This window comes from Varroa destructor, unplaced genomic scaffold, assembly GCF_002443255.2.
Source record: "Varroa destructor unplaced genomic scaffold, Vdes_3.0 BEIS01000004.1, whole genome shotgun sequence".
In the NCBI taxonomy this organism is placed as follows: domain Eukaryota; kingdom Metazoa; phylum Arthropoda; class Arachnida; order Mesostigmata; family Varroidae; genus Varroa; species Varroa destructor.
Genome location: NW_019211457.1, coordinates 45,328,581 through 45,344,102, shown reverse-complemented (window position 1 = coordinate 45,344,102; position 15,522 = coordinate 45,328,581). Strand labels below are relative to the sequence as shown.

Sequence of the window (15,522 nt, the reverse complement as noted above, 5' to 3'; positions counted from 1 at the left end):
TTTACTATGAGCTGATACCTAATGTAAAAGCTTAACACGAGCAAAGCACAGGGTTCGTGGATATGAACATCTTTCAGTGCTTCACGTCTATGCTAAGGATTTCGGATGCTGCATTTGATTCAGCGAGGAGATGAAGGGCTCGGAGTGAAGCGGAAAGCCTCATTGCAGTAATTGAAAAACCTCGTCAAACTACTTAAACCTAATTAATTTTAATTAGTCTTTTATCATGATACATACAAAGTTGAGTCAATTCGATTTCCACCTGACTTCGGTAGATATACTTACAATGCACTTGCGCTTGACGAGGGTGAATATCACGACTCTCGTCACAGTAACTTATCCCTATCTAGCCGCTGCTTGCTGCGGAGATTATGGCGGAACGTTTTTTCAGTAGAGAAAATACGACGTTCGCAATCTGCTGCTCGTTGGCGGCCGTATGACCGTGCCATATGACTAAGGTTACTATAGGGGTATATATCAATATTCTGTCAGTTTTAAACAAAGATGATTAAATGCGTTGAGCTTCACACCTGCTATTGCTTACGTCCAGCATTACTTCAGACGTATCTATTGCAAAATAAAGTTTGTCCCCGCTCGATTTCGGCCTTGCACCGTATCACGTGTCCCTAAGTTTTGCCGAGAAATACGTCAACCAATCAAATCAACCAACATAGGGCTTCCTTTAATAAACTGTTCTTACTACGATGTCCCCTATGCAGAATACATGTTTTTCCACCACCATAAACCGAGTCGTGCAACCAATACATTTCGTTTGTCTTTATTAAGCGTCATGTTCACATTTTATCTTGGTATGGTATAATAAATATATATGTTTATATAAGACTGGTCCTTGAAGATTTCGTGCGATCTTATTCTCTTGTATTATGAGAATGTTTATATTGCATCCTTTTGCTGAAATATACGTGCTGTAGTTTCTTTTTCTCGTTTTGAAAGCCCCTCTACTACATAAGCTTACCTCTCTTGCTCCTTCACATAAACCATTCTTCCTCTTATTCTACCACTAACGTTCAATTTGATATATTTATGGTGTTTCTGACTTCATTTATTACAAAAGGAACGAAGTCCATGTCAATTCGATACTGCACAATCCAAAGTCCACCGTTATTTATTCAGTTTGACGAATACATTTCTTAATAATACTGTAAAAATACGCGCATACACTATTCTGCCTTAGGTTCATATATTTGCTTAGTAATAGCATCGTTTCACGTACCGGATCCATACATTACTGAACTTTGACCTTATTAGTGCCCATTACTCAGCCCGGTACATTTGCTGTTAGCACGCTGTCCAATAACTTCAACGTGAAATCCAATGTCACGCAGCTTGACATCATCTAAGATACGTCGTCCATCGAAGATGAACGGCGGTTTCATCATTTCCGAATATATACGCTGATAATCGAGATCCTTAAAAATGTCCCATTCGGTACAAACTGCAATGGCGTGTGCACCCTGCGCAGCCTCGTAAGGACACGAAACTACTTCAACCTGTTTACTAACTGAAAACAGCAACAAACAAAGGTAGTAAGTTAAACGAATAGCGATACGTAATAATGTTTGAAAGCAATTTCAGAGCGGAGCGAAGGCAAAGATACGTTTGGTTGCACATGTGGCGGCCAGTCTCTAATTTACTCATAGAACGAGCGAACGCTAAACAAACATAGTAAATGGTAATGCCTTTAACGTTTATAAATAATTTCTACTGACACACTGACAACCTCTGACTTGCACAGAAACAGCTGAGGAGCTTTGTAGAAAGCGACTACAGCCATACAAAGGATGAGAGAGGCATACAGGCGGCTGGCCTGTGACAACTGGCGGTAATTAGGAAATGAGCGTTACTTAACTTTCCGCCGAAGCAGTTTGCCGCTAGCGACTCAGATCAATGATAAAAGTCGCTTTTGTTTTAATCTACAGAACGCCAATAAAGTTACCTGTGTCTTCTTTTTCAGTTGCGTCATTAAGATCACTTATCACCTGCTGGTGCTTGACCTTCGGATCGAAAATACGTAACCGTGCACCCTCCTCGATCAGTTGCTGACAGACATAAATTGCAGCACTTTCCCGAGTGTCAGCCGTATTTTTCTTAAATGAAAAACCAAATATAGCGATGTGTTTGCCAGCCACGGTATCGAACATTCCGCGCGTGATACGGCGCGCGAATCGGGTCCGTTGAAAGTTATTGATTTCTATTATCTGCGAATATAAAGGTGGCCGGTCGTTACTTCACTGCATAATGCTCAGTTATCTATATAAGCTAGAAAATAGATTACTCCGCTTTCATTTGGACGCACCTGGTAGAAGTAGTTTGCCACTTCCTGAAGGTGGAGGCATTCGCTGATATATACGAGGTTAAGCACATCTTTTTGAAAACAGCTTCCCCCGAAGCCAACCGAAGCTTGGAGAAATTTCGAGCCGATTCGAGAGTCAGCCCCAATTGCATGAGATACTTCTTGAACGTCGGCTCCGGTTTCTTCACAGATAGCGCTCATGGCATTGATCGAACTGATTCTATATGTACGTGAATTTAGATCAAGTTAGACGTTCGGCTAACTGTTCAAGGTAACAGGCTGTCGTTCAATGACTAGTCATTAGAAGAGATCGACTGTACAGATCAACCTAGATTCTCACAATACTAAATTGTGTATAATTTGAATATTTTTTTTACTTCGCTTGCAGCACAGCTTTAAGCGAACAGCTGGTTGATTTACTTATTGGCCTTAAACACTTATTACCTTTGGGCAAGTAACGCATTGGCGGCTAGTTTCGATAGCTCAGAAGACCAAGTATTCATAGTAATGATCTTCTCTTCGGCTACCCAATTGCGATACACATCGCAAAGGCTTTCGATAGCTGCGAGTCCGTCAGCGGTCTTTTCTCCTCCGATGAGGATTCGATCTGGGTTCAACAAATCCGAAACGGCAGTGCCTTCGGCAAGGAACTCGGGATTTGACAACACCTGGAACGTGGCTCCTTCATAAAACATACAGAGACAGATATAAATAAGTGATGCGTTCAGATATGAGCAGTGGTCAATGCGGCAGCTTTGAAGTTACGTTTTACTCAAGATAGGCAATTAATACTACTTACTTCTAATATGAAACAATAGCATGCAAAGCGGTCATACCATCTTTTCCATTTGCTCGAAGTATCTTCAGAATGCTCTCTGCCGCAGTCACCGGAACGGTGGACTTTTCTACGACAATTTTGTACGACTTCGCGTACTCTGCTATGGCGCGAGCCGCACTCTCGACGAAGCGCAGATCTGCAGCTCTCCCCTGCAATGGATGAACAACTTGGTAACAATGGGTCACAGCACAAGCGCAACAGGGAATGGTAGCATTTCAACAGACAAGAACCAATGTATATCGTTGTCATAAGGAACAAATCGCCGATGCTTGACCTAAACATTCTGTTTCATTTTGTCACATGGTTTTTACCCTAAAAAGTTTTTAGTTTCTGTAGTAGTAAAAGGGAATTTTTAAACATACAAGTAGTCGATTCTTTACACGGCATTTTATTATTGAAATCATCTCACCTTTCCGAATCCGTACGTTTTTGTTGGGGTATTAACAGAAATAAATATTAGATCAGCCTCTTGGATGCAGCGGGCTAGATCGGTCGAGAAAAATAAATTCCGACCGCGGCATCCCGCCACGATAGTATCGAGGTCAGGTTCATAGATGGGCAGCTTATCCGAGTTCCATTGGGCAATGCGAGCCTCGTTGGGATCTGCCACGGTAACCCGAATGTGGGGACACTTCAATGCAATAACGGAACAGGTTGGACCACCAACGTAGCCCGCGCCTAAACAGCAGATATTTCGCACCTGGATACGTCTGTGTGTTGGCGGGGCGTACAGGAAATAAAATAAAATAGAGACTGTGAGCATCTTTACAGGAAGGCGGTGGGCGGATTTAATAGGGGGCAAATAGCATCGACAAGCATGGTAAAAAGACAGCGTACAATGAAATGTTCTAATTCACAAGTAATTATCTAATTATTGTATATGTATATATATTATGTTTGTTAGAAAAATACGGGATAGTTGCTGTCATCTCGTGTTTGTTAGCAGTGAAAATATGAAACGTAGAAAAGACTCACCGTGGCGACTCAGTTTTCCCCGTCATATTCTGGAAATGAAAGAAGAAGAAGAAGAAGAAAAAAAAACAAAAGATCTGTTACATTTTGTTTTGCATGTATTTCTTCTTGTTCAGTTAAGATGTAATGGTCATAAACGCTCGGCCAAAATTTTATTGTCCTAATGTTTGTAGCGCCACGATACGATAACTGGACACAGCGGCAACGGTCCGATTAGTTCACAAACCGACGTCTAGGTTCCAAGCGAATTCGAATGCTACCAGCTAAATATCTGCTGTTGCTCCATTTTGTGGATGCGTATTTTTTTACTTGGATCAATTTGGATGGTCCTCTCAGTCTCCAGGATCAACCGAGGTGCAACTTAGGTGGCAGCTTAAAACGTAAGGCTGTATCGGTTATATAAAACGTATCGACCTAGCGGTATCTAGGTTATTTACAGCACACTATTAGTAGGAGAGAGGAGCCTATAGTATGTAATCCATATAATCATTTGGGTAGATATACTGAGTGAGTCGGTGAAATTATATCAGTGTTTACGATGCATCTATGAAACGATAAAGCTGTAACCGCCAGAAGAAACGACCATGAGACGCACTTTTGTAGCATTTACAATCTAGACTATACGATTGACGTCCATAGACGTTGCGGACTACGTAAAAGCGCGCTGTTCAATGAAATTGATGAACGCTATTACCGAACATTTCTTCGCGAATTGGTTACGGCAGGAACGAAAGATTCCTTCACTTCTTTTTACCCTACGGCACTCTATAAATATATAGTAATTAAGCATATTCACACCATAATGAACGATTTGTTTTTTCTACTAATAAATAAATATGTCGTTACTAACTGCTCTTCAATTCATTTCAAGTACACCGTCGAACTTTAGCCCAGACTAGTAAAATATACCGTTTTTCAGCCTATTCTAAAGCTTGTATTGCGCTTCCTACCGATCGTGTAGTGCGTGCCTGTACCGTTTACTCTAACCCACATTTTAAATAGCTGCTAAATATTCTCTAGAGAGTCTCAATAGAAATGCACGTAAGGGGACCTTAAACACCGTCTTATCTATTCATCTATATCTCGTAAGGTGTGTGAGGCTTAAATGTGAAAGAAGCATATGCACGCTCTATTTTGCTCTGATTTGTGATGGGAACGTATCACCACAGCTTCCTCCAACAGAAATATATCTAGAAAAACATCGCAACATATCTGCCTTTACCGTGGATGCGTTCCGAGACCATGCGCGTCCATGATACCATTGCACCCTTTACCGCGATAAGCGTTATCGAACGTCTCTATCCGATGGTCGCCGATTGTGTGTCATTCGGTGTATCGTCATTGCATTCGTCGCTTTTTTCATACTTTACGTTAAAGTAGGCGTGGCACACTTCACATGAACCGCTCCTCATATGATACACATACACTGACCTTCTGTCAATGAGGCGTGCAGGCCAAAGCTCTGAACCCCTTAAGCTAGGGAGAAATTCGTTACATACTTATATGTGACGCCTGCAAGCAGCCACAGATCTCCTACTAAGGCATCAACGACATAAAAGCGGTGACCCAGATACCGGAGCTAATTGTGTGCATTAGTTCTGTACAGACGATAACCATATCATCTGGCACAGCCTATCTCTGCATGTTTCAGGAATTATGGCAGTGGGCAGAACGTTTGACGCGAAATTACATTACGGCCAACATCTGCGCCTTACGTTACTCTGTTACAAACGTTCTGGAATTTTGGCAGTAGGATGCCCTGACGAATTGTCGACATAGCCAGTATTTGTTTTGCAGTTTTATCTGCATTGTTACACTAGCCATAAGCGAATTTTTGTCGGGTTAACGTACGTGACAATCTAAACACAAACTTGTTATTTGTTCTTCATTCAATTATCCCTACATAGATATAAACAAACTTTGTTTCTTACTCACAATTTCCCTAACTAGTTCAATGAACAAGCGTATATCAACGCCGCTGGTAGTAAAAAATAAAGCAATCCGCTGATGTCAATTAAAACGCTCTTCTATGCACGTACATGTAGCGGATAGAAACAGTCTCCCAAATCTATTGCGCTTTGTCCTTTTATAAAGATGCCATTTAGCACGGCGGCTTTACCGAACTTCACATGAATGGATCTTCGGTAAGTGAAGCGTGTTAAATAGCAATGCTTCATAAAGTCCAAGGTCTAAGGTGCCGAAAGTCTAACTGAAGGAAGCGCATACGAATTTTTCTTTTTCGCGCTAACGTTACGTACATATATCAAAATTGTCCAGTGATTTGTTTCTTATATAATTTACTGCCCCAGATGTTAATCCCTTTAACTCGAAACGAAGCTTGTCAAAGTTTGCTTTTATACTTCGAGCCGCTCTGTTGACGTCTCGCTTAGCAAGCAAATACGCTATTGCTAAACATTGGCTACAAAATAAGTTAAGCCTACAAAAGATGAATACAGCATTGATATTTCCTTGGTATCTTTAAAAACCTGCTTGGCCAGTGCACAGCCGACAAGAATTTTTGAACATAGACCTGGTCGTCATGATCTGTACGCTAGCGTACGAAAATTCCATCCTGAAAAGGGCAACTCTGAACTGAAGCTACGGAGCGTACCCTATAGCTTGGGAGACAGCAGCAGCAGCATCATCATCGGTCGGCGTTGTTCGCGCCATAACCCGTCGAATCGTGAGTTGCTAGAGGCGGGTCAGTCCGATACATCCAATTGTCTATCCTACGTGTATCACGGATAATCGTGCTCTTGCCATTTTGGTACGCCGCTGAGAAAACGTTCAACCTCATGACTGTGTGACACACAGGTAAGGGAAGCGCCATCTAGAACGACATAATGATTTGGGGCATCTTTTCGAGCCGATAGACAGAGGCCCGGATCGCAAAGGTCTGTGCATTTTGCCCCCAAAGTACAGCAGACTTAAAGCGGTATGAGAAAGTAATAGCATCTTTTAAAGCGAAGCGATAATCTACTTAATTGCTGCCCTATTATGCAACAAGTAATAATAATAGAGCTTACCCTTTATGTTATGATGTAAAGCTTGAATTCTCTGTAAATACAATCAAGTTATTCGTACGGAGAGACTACAATATAGAATAATGAGTATCTGAGTTGATTGCCCACAGATTTTCTTTCAGCTCTGCCCTTGAAAAATCATTTCCTTCGTAGTGATCTTTTCTATTTAGGGGGCAAAAATTGCAAACCGGGGTCTGGTCTAAGCGGTGTCTGGAAAATCGAACGCTGGATCCGGTGAAAGGTTGGAGCGAAGGGAAACAGTCATTTAAAACTGCATTCAATCGGCAATTAAGTGAAGCGTATCGTCAAAAGGGTTCTTCGTCTTGATTTTGGAACTGGGGCTCCTGTGTATTGGCCATGTATTTTCATTTGATGATGATCGGCTCTGTTGACACCCCATAACGTCTATTACCAGCGCAATAACGATGCCCTGCAGATAGACCTCCATTTCGTGTGCCTCACGTTGACCCGGCCGGTTGTTTGACAGTACCTCTTACTCGCTGCGCTGAAAAAGCTGCTCTACTGGCCTCTTCTTCTATTTTGAATGCTTACAACAAGAATCACGATAAAAAACACTATCAATAAATTCCACGGTTGACTTAAGCTGGCCAAAAAATTTACAAATACGCCAACGTGTTTGTCAGCAGACATAATTGTCAGATGTTATTTGTAAATAATATAGTAATCAGTTTTTAACGGTAACAAAACAAATCGTCGCTGGTCTGTTCATGTTGGGAGAAATGTTAACATTTTGACCGAACGCTGTTTCCTGAAGTTGTAGGTTAGAGCGGTCCTTATTAGGAGCCAACCGCAAATAGCATTTCTGCTCAGTGTCTAGCTACTAGTTTACTGCTTTACGAAACGCTAACGTCCGCCCTTATTTAGTCTAGCTTCCTCGATCCATCTGAAGTAATAAACTATTGCAATTTGACCAAAATGTCGCTGGCCTCTCTTGCTTGGTAGCCTTTATTGATGTCTAGCAAACACTTGTGTTTGTACATCCGAAGGGGCTCGTTTAGATGCGAGATCAGTTTCGGCTCACAAGTGACTCTTTACTAGAAGTCAGTCCTTAGATGAAATGTTGGACCGTGTGAAGGGAGCATCTAGGCCGTTGACGTTCGACTGACTTGTGTTCGATCATTTGTGAACTAGCGTAATCAATATGGCTGTACTTTATGTTCCACACACAGAATTCCGTTCCCTGTTCGCGTATAGTTACCTTTGCCTTCGACCAACGATAGGTGATTTGACGCCAGCTGGAAATGGATCACTACCGTTCAGCACAATTCTATCCTTCCAATAGCTTTCGATGATAGTACACGAGCAAGGGGCTTTTTTTGCCACAGCAACCACGTTCTAAATCGCTCTCACACGCCGTTGGGTTGATTACTGAAGGCGAAATTGACTATGCTCGAACACATTATTATAGCACATTCACTAATTCTCTTGTTTTTCCCGTTACAACAATCACGCTTTTTTCTACCATAACATCAAGGCTTTACATTGACATAACAACAATTAAACGACAGGTTCGAACAATTCAATCGCGGACGCGCCGAGCTACAGCTCTAGTAATTTACTAGTGATTTATTCCAGCTGTTTATCTTGTTTGCGGACGTTTCATGGAAACTGTCGGCACGAACGAGAAGATCTTCGAAAGAACCAAGTGTGACAATCGCCAAATAACTCTGGGTACGCAGTGAAATACTGTTGCCGCCACCACTCAAGTTGTCGCTTTGTTTGGCCACTGGTCGATACACATTGTCTATGACTACTGCTGCTGCTGCTGCTGCTGCCCCTCTTCCCACTGGTTCGTTCTGTGTAAAGCGTTCGATGCCGGTACGAATCAACGCGTCAACTAAGAAGAGGCGCCAATGGCCCGTAGTCGACTGGAGCAAACACCGTAACGTGCGACATCAGCTCCAGCAAAAACCCAACGTATCGCCAGGCTTGACCGATCCAGCCGATTGCTCCGAACTGTTGGCGGTCTGATAGCTATTTGATGTTCTAAGTCGATTCGATGTGTCTGGTTTCCGCCATCTTACGTTGTTGAGTCGCAGTGACAAAGGAACCGATGGCTGCGACCTCCCTTCGATCCTTCTGTTTTTCGTGCTTTCTTGTTCAAACGATGTCAGCCGCTAATCGCCAACCGCCATTGGTGATGCTTGTAGAAAGCAGCATTTGCGCCGGCCGAACCGCCACAGCAGTAACGGCTAGATGCAACTCGATTCGAGAACAAGAACGCGTCCGCTCCACTATGTCAGTAACTCGGTCAATCGTAGCAACAAACAGGCAGCCCCGTAACGGCTTACGACGTGAGACCCTCGTCGCCGTCACCGCCGCCGCCGCCGCCGCCGTCGTGATAGGTCGATCCGACCGTCACTCGCCGGCTGACATTCACCGAATGCTAGCGGCGCTGGCCGCTCATAGGAAACCATCCTGACTACAACGCGTCGCTAGCCACAAGTTGTTTGAGGTACGTTAACTGCCAGGCGTAGCATGCTTCTTCTACTAACTTGCGCACCTATGCATGTAAACAGATGAGTGGGTGTCATTAGTCAGGATCAAGTCAAGACGGTAGATATTGCCAGCATTCTGACTGTTCTCTAGATTTGACGAGACCAGAGAGAGTGAGAAAGATCGTTAGAGAGAGGGAAGACGGCGGGAGAGGAGGAAGTGAGACAGCCTGCGCATTATTCGCCCGAAGCGCCACCGAAAGCCCTTCGACTTGTGGATAAATGATAATCTCGAAACACCAACGTAACTGGCGTCCTACCCTTTTTATAGCTGGCTCTGTTTGTTGGATCACTTAAAATGCATTTGCTTAAGATTCTTATCCTATCCATAAGCGTGTCTTGGTTCCGTCTATCTACGTAATTGGCGGCGCTAGGTCCTAGTGATGGTCCTACGTGCCGGTGGTTTCGCGTGTGCTGCACCTCAGTGGGGCATGTCGTAACGTTTCACGCTATGCTATTTACGTGCCGGCAGCGACGAGATCAAGTTCCGTATATCGAACAGTAACAATGATCAAACAGCACATTATTTGATGCCTCTAAAACAGCAGTATAACTCGGAAGTTTTTGTTTTAATCTAGCGGAGGGGCCTGCGCCCGGACCAAACATCAAGGCGAGCTGACTACCTCAGCCGTCGTCATCTGCTGCGCTGCCGATCGGCTGTTACGACGCTGTGTGAAGTCCCTCTCGCCTTCCTACCATCGCTCATCACAGCTCGCCACTTCGATGAGGGTGAGTGCAGAACGCGGCTGGGCTGGCTTCACAACCTCAAGGAGAGCCTCATCGAGAAAGGGTAATCTGCCAAAACAGTAACCCTGTTCCCTGGCAATAAAGGGAGGAGACAGGCCTGACTGGTATAGTCTTTTGTTTTTTGGGAAAATCGAAATAAACTGATGAAGTATTTAAGTTTATTGTATCGTATATTAGAAAAAGGCGCTGGCAGACGCGCGTGCTGAAATCGCGTTTTATCGAAGTATTGAAGTTATCTGCCGGTAATTAAATTGGTTGGCTCATTCGTACGTGTCAGCTGTCCACAGATTATTGTTTTCAATATAGACAACGCAAATACGTCAACAATAAATCTCTGAAGTGACGCTCCATGCAACAAACACTCATGCATGGGCGAAAGATGTTTATCACAGCATTCGAACACAACAGACACAGCTATTTTGAAGTTGGATAACACAGCTGCCGTAGTTATTTCGGAATTCGCCGGTTTAATTAAAAACGCACCCGTTGTATAACAAAAGATCAATAAGCAGTAAAAGACTTGATTTAGTTCCATGTATTCGTAAGCGGCCGTATTCGTGATGATAGTCTTGGAAGGTAATTAGTTTCCGCCAATCACATAGTCCCGTGTATTTGGGTTTTAAGATGACCCAGTAGAGAATGCTGGGTGCAAACATCTGCCCAAATCCCACTGGGCTTTGGTCGTAAGTCGCTCTTCTAGACAGTCTGAAAGTCGCTCCACGTGTCTTTCCTCGCTCCGCTCTATCTTCCACTAACACAAGGATCTCATCTGGAATACAAGGAGGCACACATAATTGTAGCGCAATTAGACGGAAGAGACAGTTTGGTATCAGTAGGCATCATAGAGCGGTCATAGGAAGGTAGTCTTCTTCCACGACACCGTCCAAAAAAGGACCAAACACATCGGAAGGTTACCAACCTTGATGCTTTTCTGTGAAGGCTACCACGTAAATATTTGGTCGGTAGAACCTCCGTTTTCCTCAATTGGACATCAGCTTAGAGGAAGCTCCTTGGCTTTCCAGGGATCAGGTTCTAAACCGGTCTGTGACAGCGCGAAAATATTTTCCTAAAAAAAATCGATTTAGTACGTGTATATATAGAAGTGGAACGTATTTAATACATTCATCGAAAAACTTCAAGTGGGTCTCTACATTATGCTAGTCAATATTACCGGCGATTCTACCGCTCCGTTTGCGCTAAACTGATAATCACTTATTCCAAGATCTTTAGAATATTTTTAAATAGCCAGCTAAAGTCTGACTTTCGAAAATCGGGCCTTATATATACTCATCGCATGCACATATATGATCCGGATCTAAAATGTCTCTTAAACTGTCCAAACACATCTTACACATATATAAAATATATAGGGGAGGACAAGGTTGTAAGGATCAAAATTTCCTCGACGCTATCGTTGGTGCCATGAGCGAGAAAAAAAATTTCTACCAGTCAAAGATTTTTCTATTTTGTGGTTTCACCTATAACTCATTCGTTTTCGAGAGAATATTAATTGAAGACACTGCTATTGTCGACCCTTATAGTCCCACAAGCTTGCGTTATATGGGCCGGAGGTGGGGCTATTAGGGGGACGCTAGTGACTTCGCGCGAAAAACTCATAACTAATATGATATCTTCTGAACTAACATGAAAATGCTACAACGATGGCTATGAAAATCAATACTTTATGATCTCCTACTGCCAAGTGAGACAAATCACTGAATGATCTAGCAGTATGAAATTAAGTTTTGATTAATTCCTACACTGGCACCTCCATGAGTTTCTTTTTATTCGAAAAAAAAATTCAATCGCAGCGTTTTTCGAAGCTAACTTGAAAGCGTCTAACTATGCTTCTGGATATAATTGTCTACAGTAAGTTCTGATCTGTAGTCGTGATCCTAGTTTAACTTGATACATCTACATATACGCATTGCTATTGAGCTAAGCTTGGTAGCATGAGGCTACGTTCGATAAAAGTAACCCCAACGACATGTTCAAAGTGTAACGGCCTATATACAGCGCTCGAGGTGGTTATGTAATAAGTAACGTTTCGGCTTGTCAGCAATGGACTTGTTTAGGTAGCCCTTGTCCCGTATGGCCGCTCACCTGCTGCACCCACCCTTTTTTTTCAACTTACACTGACGTACTCACCAAATATGAATGGAAATCGCTCCGATTTTTGCCAACTTTATATACCAAACCGCCAGTCATCGCCCTCCTGGTTGGAAGGTTGTGTATGTAGATTGGCTTCTTATCTACCGAGGTCCCCAGAAAGGTAGACGCAGAGCAAAAAAGGGTTCATGTTCTAAATAAGAAAATCATATTGAGAAATAGTAAAAATAATATATCGCACACCCTAGTTTCTCCGACAAGTTATATTTGCGTTCATTTAAATTCGGTCATGAGCCATATTTAGTATATAAATTTTATTTTCGTGTTGTAAACTTGGCTGTTACCTCGTGCATGGTGTCCGTGAGTACACGTATATATATTGACTAATTCACCCCCATTAGGATGTCTACCTGTTCCTATCTTTGCTTCCGGACGTGGTTCAATTGCTACATCCCCACAAAAGAGCTGTTCGAGTCGAGCGGGTACATAAAAAAAATAAAACCAAGAAAACGTTTTACCTTAGCACGTATGTAATATGGTAGAATATACAGAGTTTCATCGAAAGTATCCTATTTTCCAGTAGTTCGGAGAATATAAAAATGTTATAATAATTTATACTTTATAGCAGTTTTATCTTCAATTACCAGCAGTAGATTTTCAATTTTCAATCGCCTATCGCCAAGGTTTGTGGAACCCTAATACAAATATCTTTGGCCTGGATATGGACGTAGCAGTGAAATTTCCGATTTCAGTTTCTCTATTATTAGTCACGTTGTCCATGACTACGATATGAAACAGTCAAGCCTGCATCGTCTAAATTGACAAGAAAAAATTTGGCGTTATTAAACTTGATTTATGCCTAAATAAACGATAAACGTTAGCTCAGTGTATGAAAACCTTGACCTTAATATATGTATTTTTAGATTTTTTCTATCAAATCTAGCAAAAAAATGTTAGAACGCGTAGATTCATTATTTTTTACAGCATCGTCCCGTGTCGTGAAATAGGTCACTTATTCCCCTCGTCGTTCAAAAGCGCGACTGAACAATTGACGGCCGGTACAACGGTTGCTTGACTGAGAAACATGCTCGTTATCAGCAACAAGGTTTACCTGAAAAACTTTTCATTTTATTTCGCATGGCCGCCCTCTGTACAGTACTACTCATTACTATTTTTTTTTTTATAAATGTAGATTTTTCGTATTTTTATAAATGTAAATTTTTTTGTTTCGATACGTTCTGTCAATCCATATGCCTGTAGTTTCTTCACACACAACCTCACCTTCACACACGACCTTGTATTTGTAATGCTTTGAAAATTAATCAATGAGTGCTATTTATATAGAAGTAAAGTTCATATCGGCAGGGCTTACCGTATCGTGATCAGCTCCTTCATATGATTTTCTACCGGGAGAGACCAGAATTGTTCTTAAAGAATGACCAGGCATCAGCGTTTCTATATTCGACCTAAAATCAATAAGTAATTAGAAGAAGCTCTGTATTGTGCTCTACGTTTCCGAATACTCCTATATAAACATAGATAAATAAGGATCAACCACGTCCGGCAAAAGACCTAACCATAATTATTAACATCTAATACCAAAATAATTCTGGTTACTTTTCAAGTTATAATTTTAAGTCGACCTTAGTGTTAAATGACTATAATTAACTATAAATATGTATTTTCACTAATTATCCACGTATTGTAGCTGCTTAGTTTTTACAATCGTCTTCATTAGACTGCACATAAAGCTATCTGGCTCGTGTACCCAACTATAATAACTTACGAAATCAGAAAAAATTTCAGTTAGCTTCAGTATTAAATATACTTTTTTTCCGTATAATAGCAAATTGATTACTTTAAATGTAGATATGCAGTTACTTCCGGTCGATGAAACGGAGTGATAACAAGCCTCGATAGTCCAAGAGGTCGTGACGAGATGCCTGCTACTTTGATGAAATTCCCATACCCAGATCGACTCGCTGAATCAGACCTGAGTAAGTCGTCGACCAACTAAGGAAAAGAAACCATAAAAGAAAATATTATAAACACTGACCCAGTTTGTATTTGAAACCGATGGCTACGGTTCTATTTTGGCGTTCTGAAGCATCAGGACGTATCTAGAAAACGCATAGATTACTAACGATTTTCTCACGTGCCCTTCTTGCGGAATAGGTTCACAGTTAAAGGCAACACGAGCGTATGTAGTCTACTTTCCATAGGAAATTTCGGAGTTACTTCGAGTAGTTCTAAATTGAGCTTAACCTTACGGTATACCAATACCGAAGCCTTAATGTTCGCCTTGGCTTAATTGGTGGTTTTCAAAACATATCTTTCATACCTATTGATCCTGTCCTAGAGATTTAGGACTAAGAGGAGTAAATACATTTTTTCAGGACTGCGTATCTATACATTTGTCAGGAATGAATTCATCGGACTTGACCATTAATAACGGAAGTGTTTCTGCCCTTCGAATTTCGCACACAAGATACACTATTATCAATTTGCAAGCACCAGTGACCTCACTTGTTGCTATACAAAATATGATAAGTCAGGTCTTGAATAGCCCAAAAACCAGATAACGTTGTCCCTGATATTCGTATTTGTCTATTTATATTACAGGCTGGCTACACAACGTACTGGATGCTCTATATATACATTGTTTAAATGTATTATTTCGTACTAACCCAAACTACTACGGGCTCTACGCCCGTTATCCATCTTCTATCGATAGGGATACGGCCAATTTCTTGCTTAAAAGTTAACTTTTTCTTTTCACGATTTAGTTGAAAAGTCTGCTATCCGTTAACGCTGTGGCTACTTTCTGGGAAATCCTTGGAAAGTTTCACTGACTGGGTGCGACTCTCCGTTTTGCCCAGGGGGTCTTACCAGCTGCAGTAAGTCCTTGTACTTCCAGCGGTGTTCCGCTACGAACGCTTGATTGCCATGAAGTTCGATAAGGCTTGCTGTTAGTGATATGTTGTTGTCGTGGAAGTACGTTGC

General features: G+C 41.9%; 1 protein-coding gene and 3 long non-coding RNA genes across 8 annotated transcripts; 1 reads left to right on the top strand and 3 right to left on the bottom strand.

The window, feature by feature from the left end:
* Nucleotides 1–762: 762 nt before the first annotated feature.
* sgl (UDP-glucose 6-dehydrogenase sgl) lies at nucleotides 763–9,440 on the bottom strand. 5 transcript variants are annotated; one of them, XM_086987080.1, is made up of 9 exons: nucleotides 8,367–9,440; nucleotides 6,736–6,954; nucleotides 4,128–4,156; nucleotides 3,562–3,862; nucleotides 3,151–3,301; nucleotides 2,759–2,996; nucleotides 2,318–2,534; nucleotides 1,958–2,219; nucleotides 763–1,522 (listed from the first exon to the last, which is right to left on the bottom strand). In XM_086987080.1, the coding sequence occupies exons 3-9, from the start codon at nucleotides 4,151–4,153 to the stop codon at nucleotides 1,266–1,268; spliced, it is 1,452 nt and encodes a 483-aa protein (XP_086843206.1). In that variant the 5' UTR covers nucleotides 4,154–4,156; nucleotides 6,736–6,954; nucleotides 8,367–9,440; the 3' UTR covers nucleotides 763–1,265. The 5 variants fall into 5 exon arrangements, with proteins under 5 accessions (XP_086843206.1, XP_022659499.1, XP_022659502.1 ...); XM_022803764.2 differs by lacking the exon at nucleotides 6,736–6,954 and having other exon boundaries at nucleotides 8,367–9,437; XM_022803767.2 differs by lacking the exons at nucleotides 6,736–6,954; nucleotides 8,367–9,440 and adding an exon at nucleotides 5,347–5,613.
* Nucleotides 9,441–9,481: 41 nt separating this feature from the next.
* Nucleotides 9,482–10,566, top strand: LOC147756266 (uncharacterized). The gene is made up of 2 exons (XR_015326413.1): nucleotides 9,482–9,623; nucleotides 10,242–10,566. It is a non-coding gene; the product is annotated as an uncharacterized LOC147756266 (long non-coding RNA).
* Nucleotides 10,567–11,090: 524 nt separating this feature from the next.
* On the bottom strand, nucleotides 11,091–12,664 carry LOC147756265 (uncharacterized). Its single transcript, XR_015326416.1, has 3 exons — nucleotides 12,559–12,664; nucleotides 11,330–11,476; nucleotides 11,091–11,179 (listed from the first exon to the last, which is right to left on the bottom strand). It is a non-coding gene; the product is annotated as an uncharacterized LOC147756265 (long non-coding RNA).
* Nucleotides 12,665–12,858: 194 nt separating this feature from the next.
* Nucleotides 12,859–15,522, bottom strand: LOC147756264 (uncharacterized). The gene is made up of 5 exons (XR_015326415.1): nucleotides 15,207–15,522; nucleotides 14,378–14,532; nucleotides 13,892–13,985; nucleotides 13,502–13,630; nucleotides 12,859–12,984 (listed from the first exon to the last, which is right to left on the bottom strand). It is a non-coding gene; the product is annotated as an uncharacterized LOC147756264 (long non-coding RNA).

What these genes read in the sequence shown, in the direction of transcription:
- sgl (XM_086987080.1), bottom strand. Translation starts at nt 4,153, where the DNA reads ATGACGGGGAAAACTGAGTCGCCACG. An exon ending in TGGCAAACTACTTCTACCAG is followed by an intron (nt 2,220 to 2,317) that starts GTGCGTCCAAAT and finishes TTATATTCGCAG; the next exon opens with ATAATAGAAATCAATAACTT. An exon ending in AACTGAAAAAGAAGACACAG is followed by an intron (nt 1,523 to 1,957) that starts GTAACTTTATTG and finishes TGCTGTTTTCAG; the next exon opens with TTAGTAAACAGGTTGAAGTA.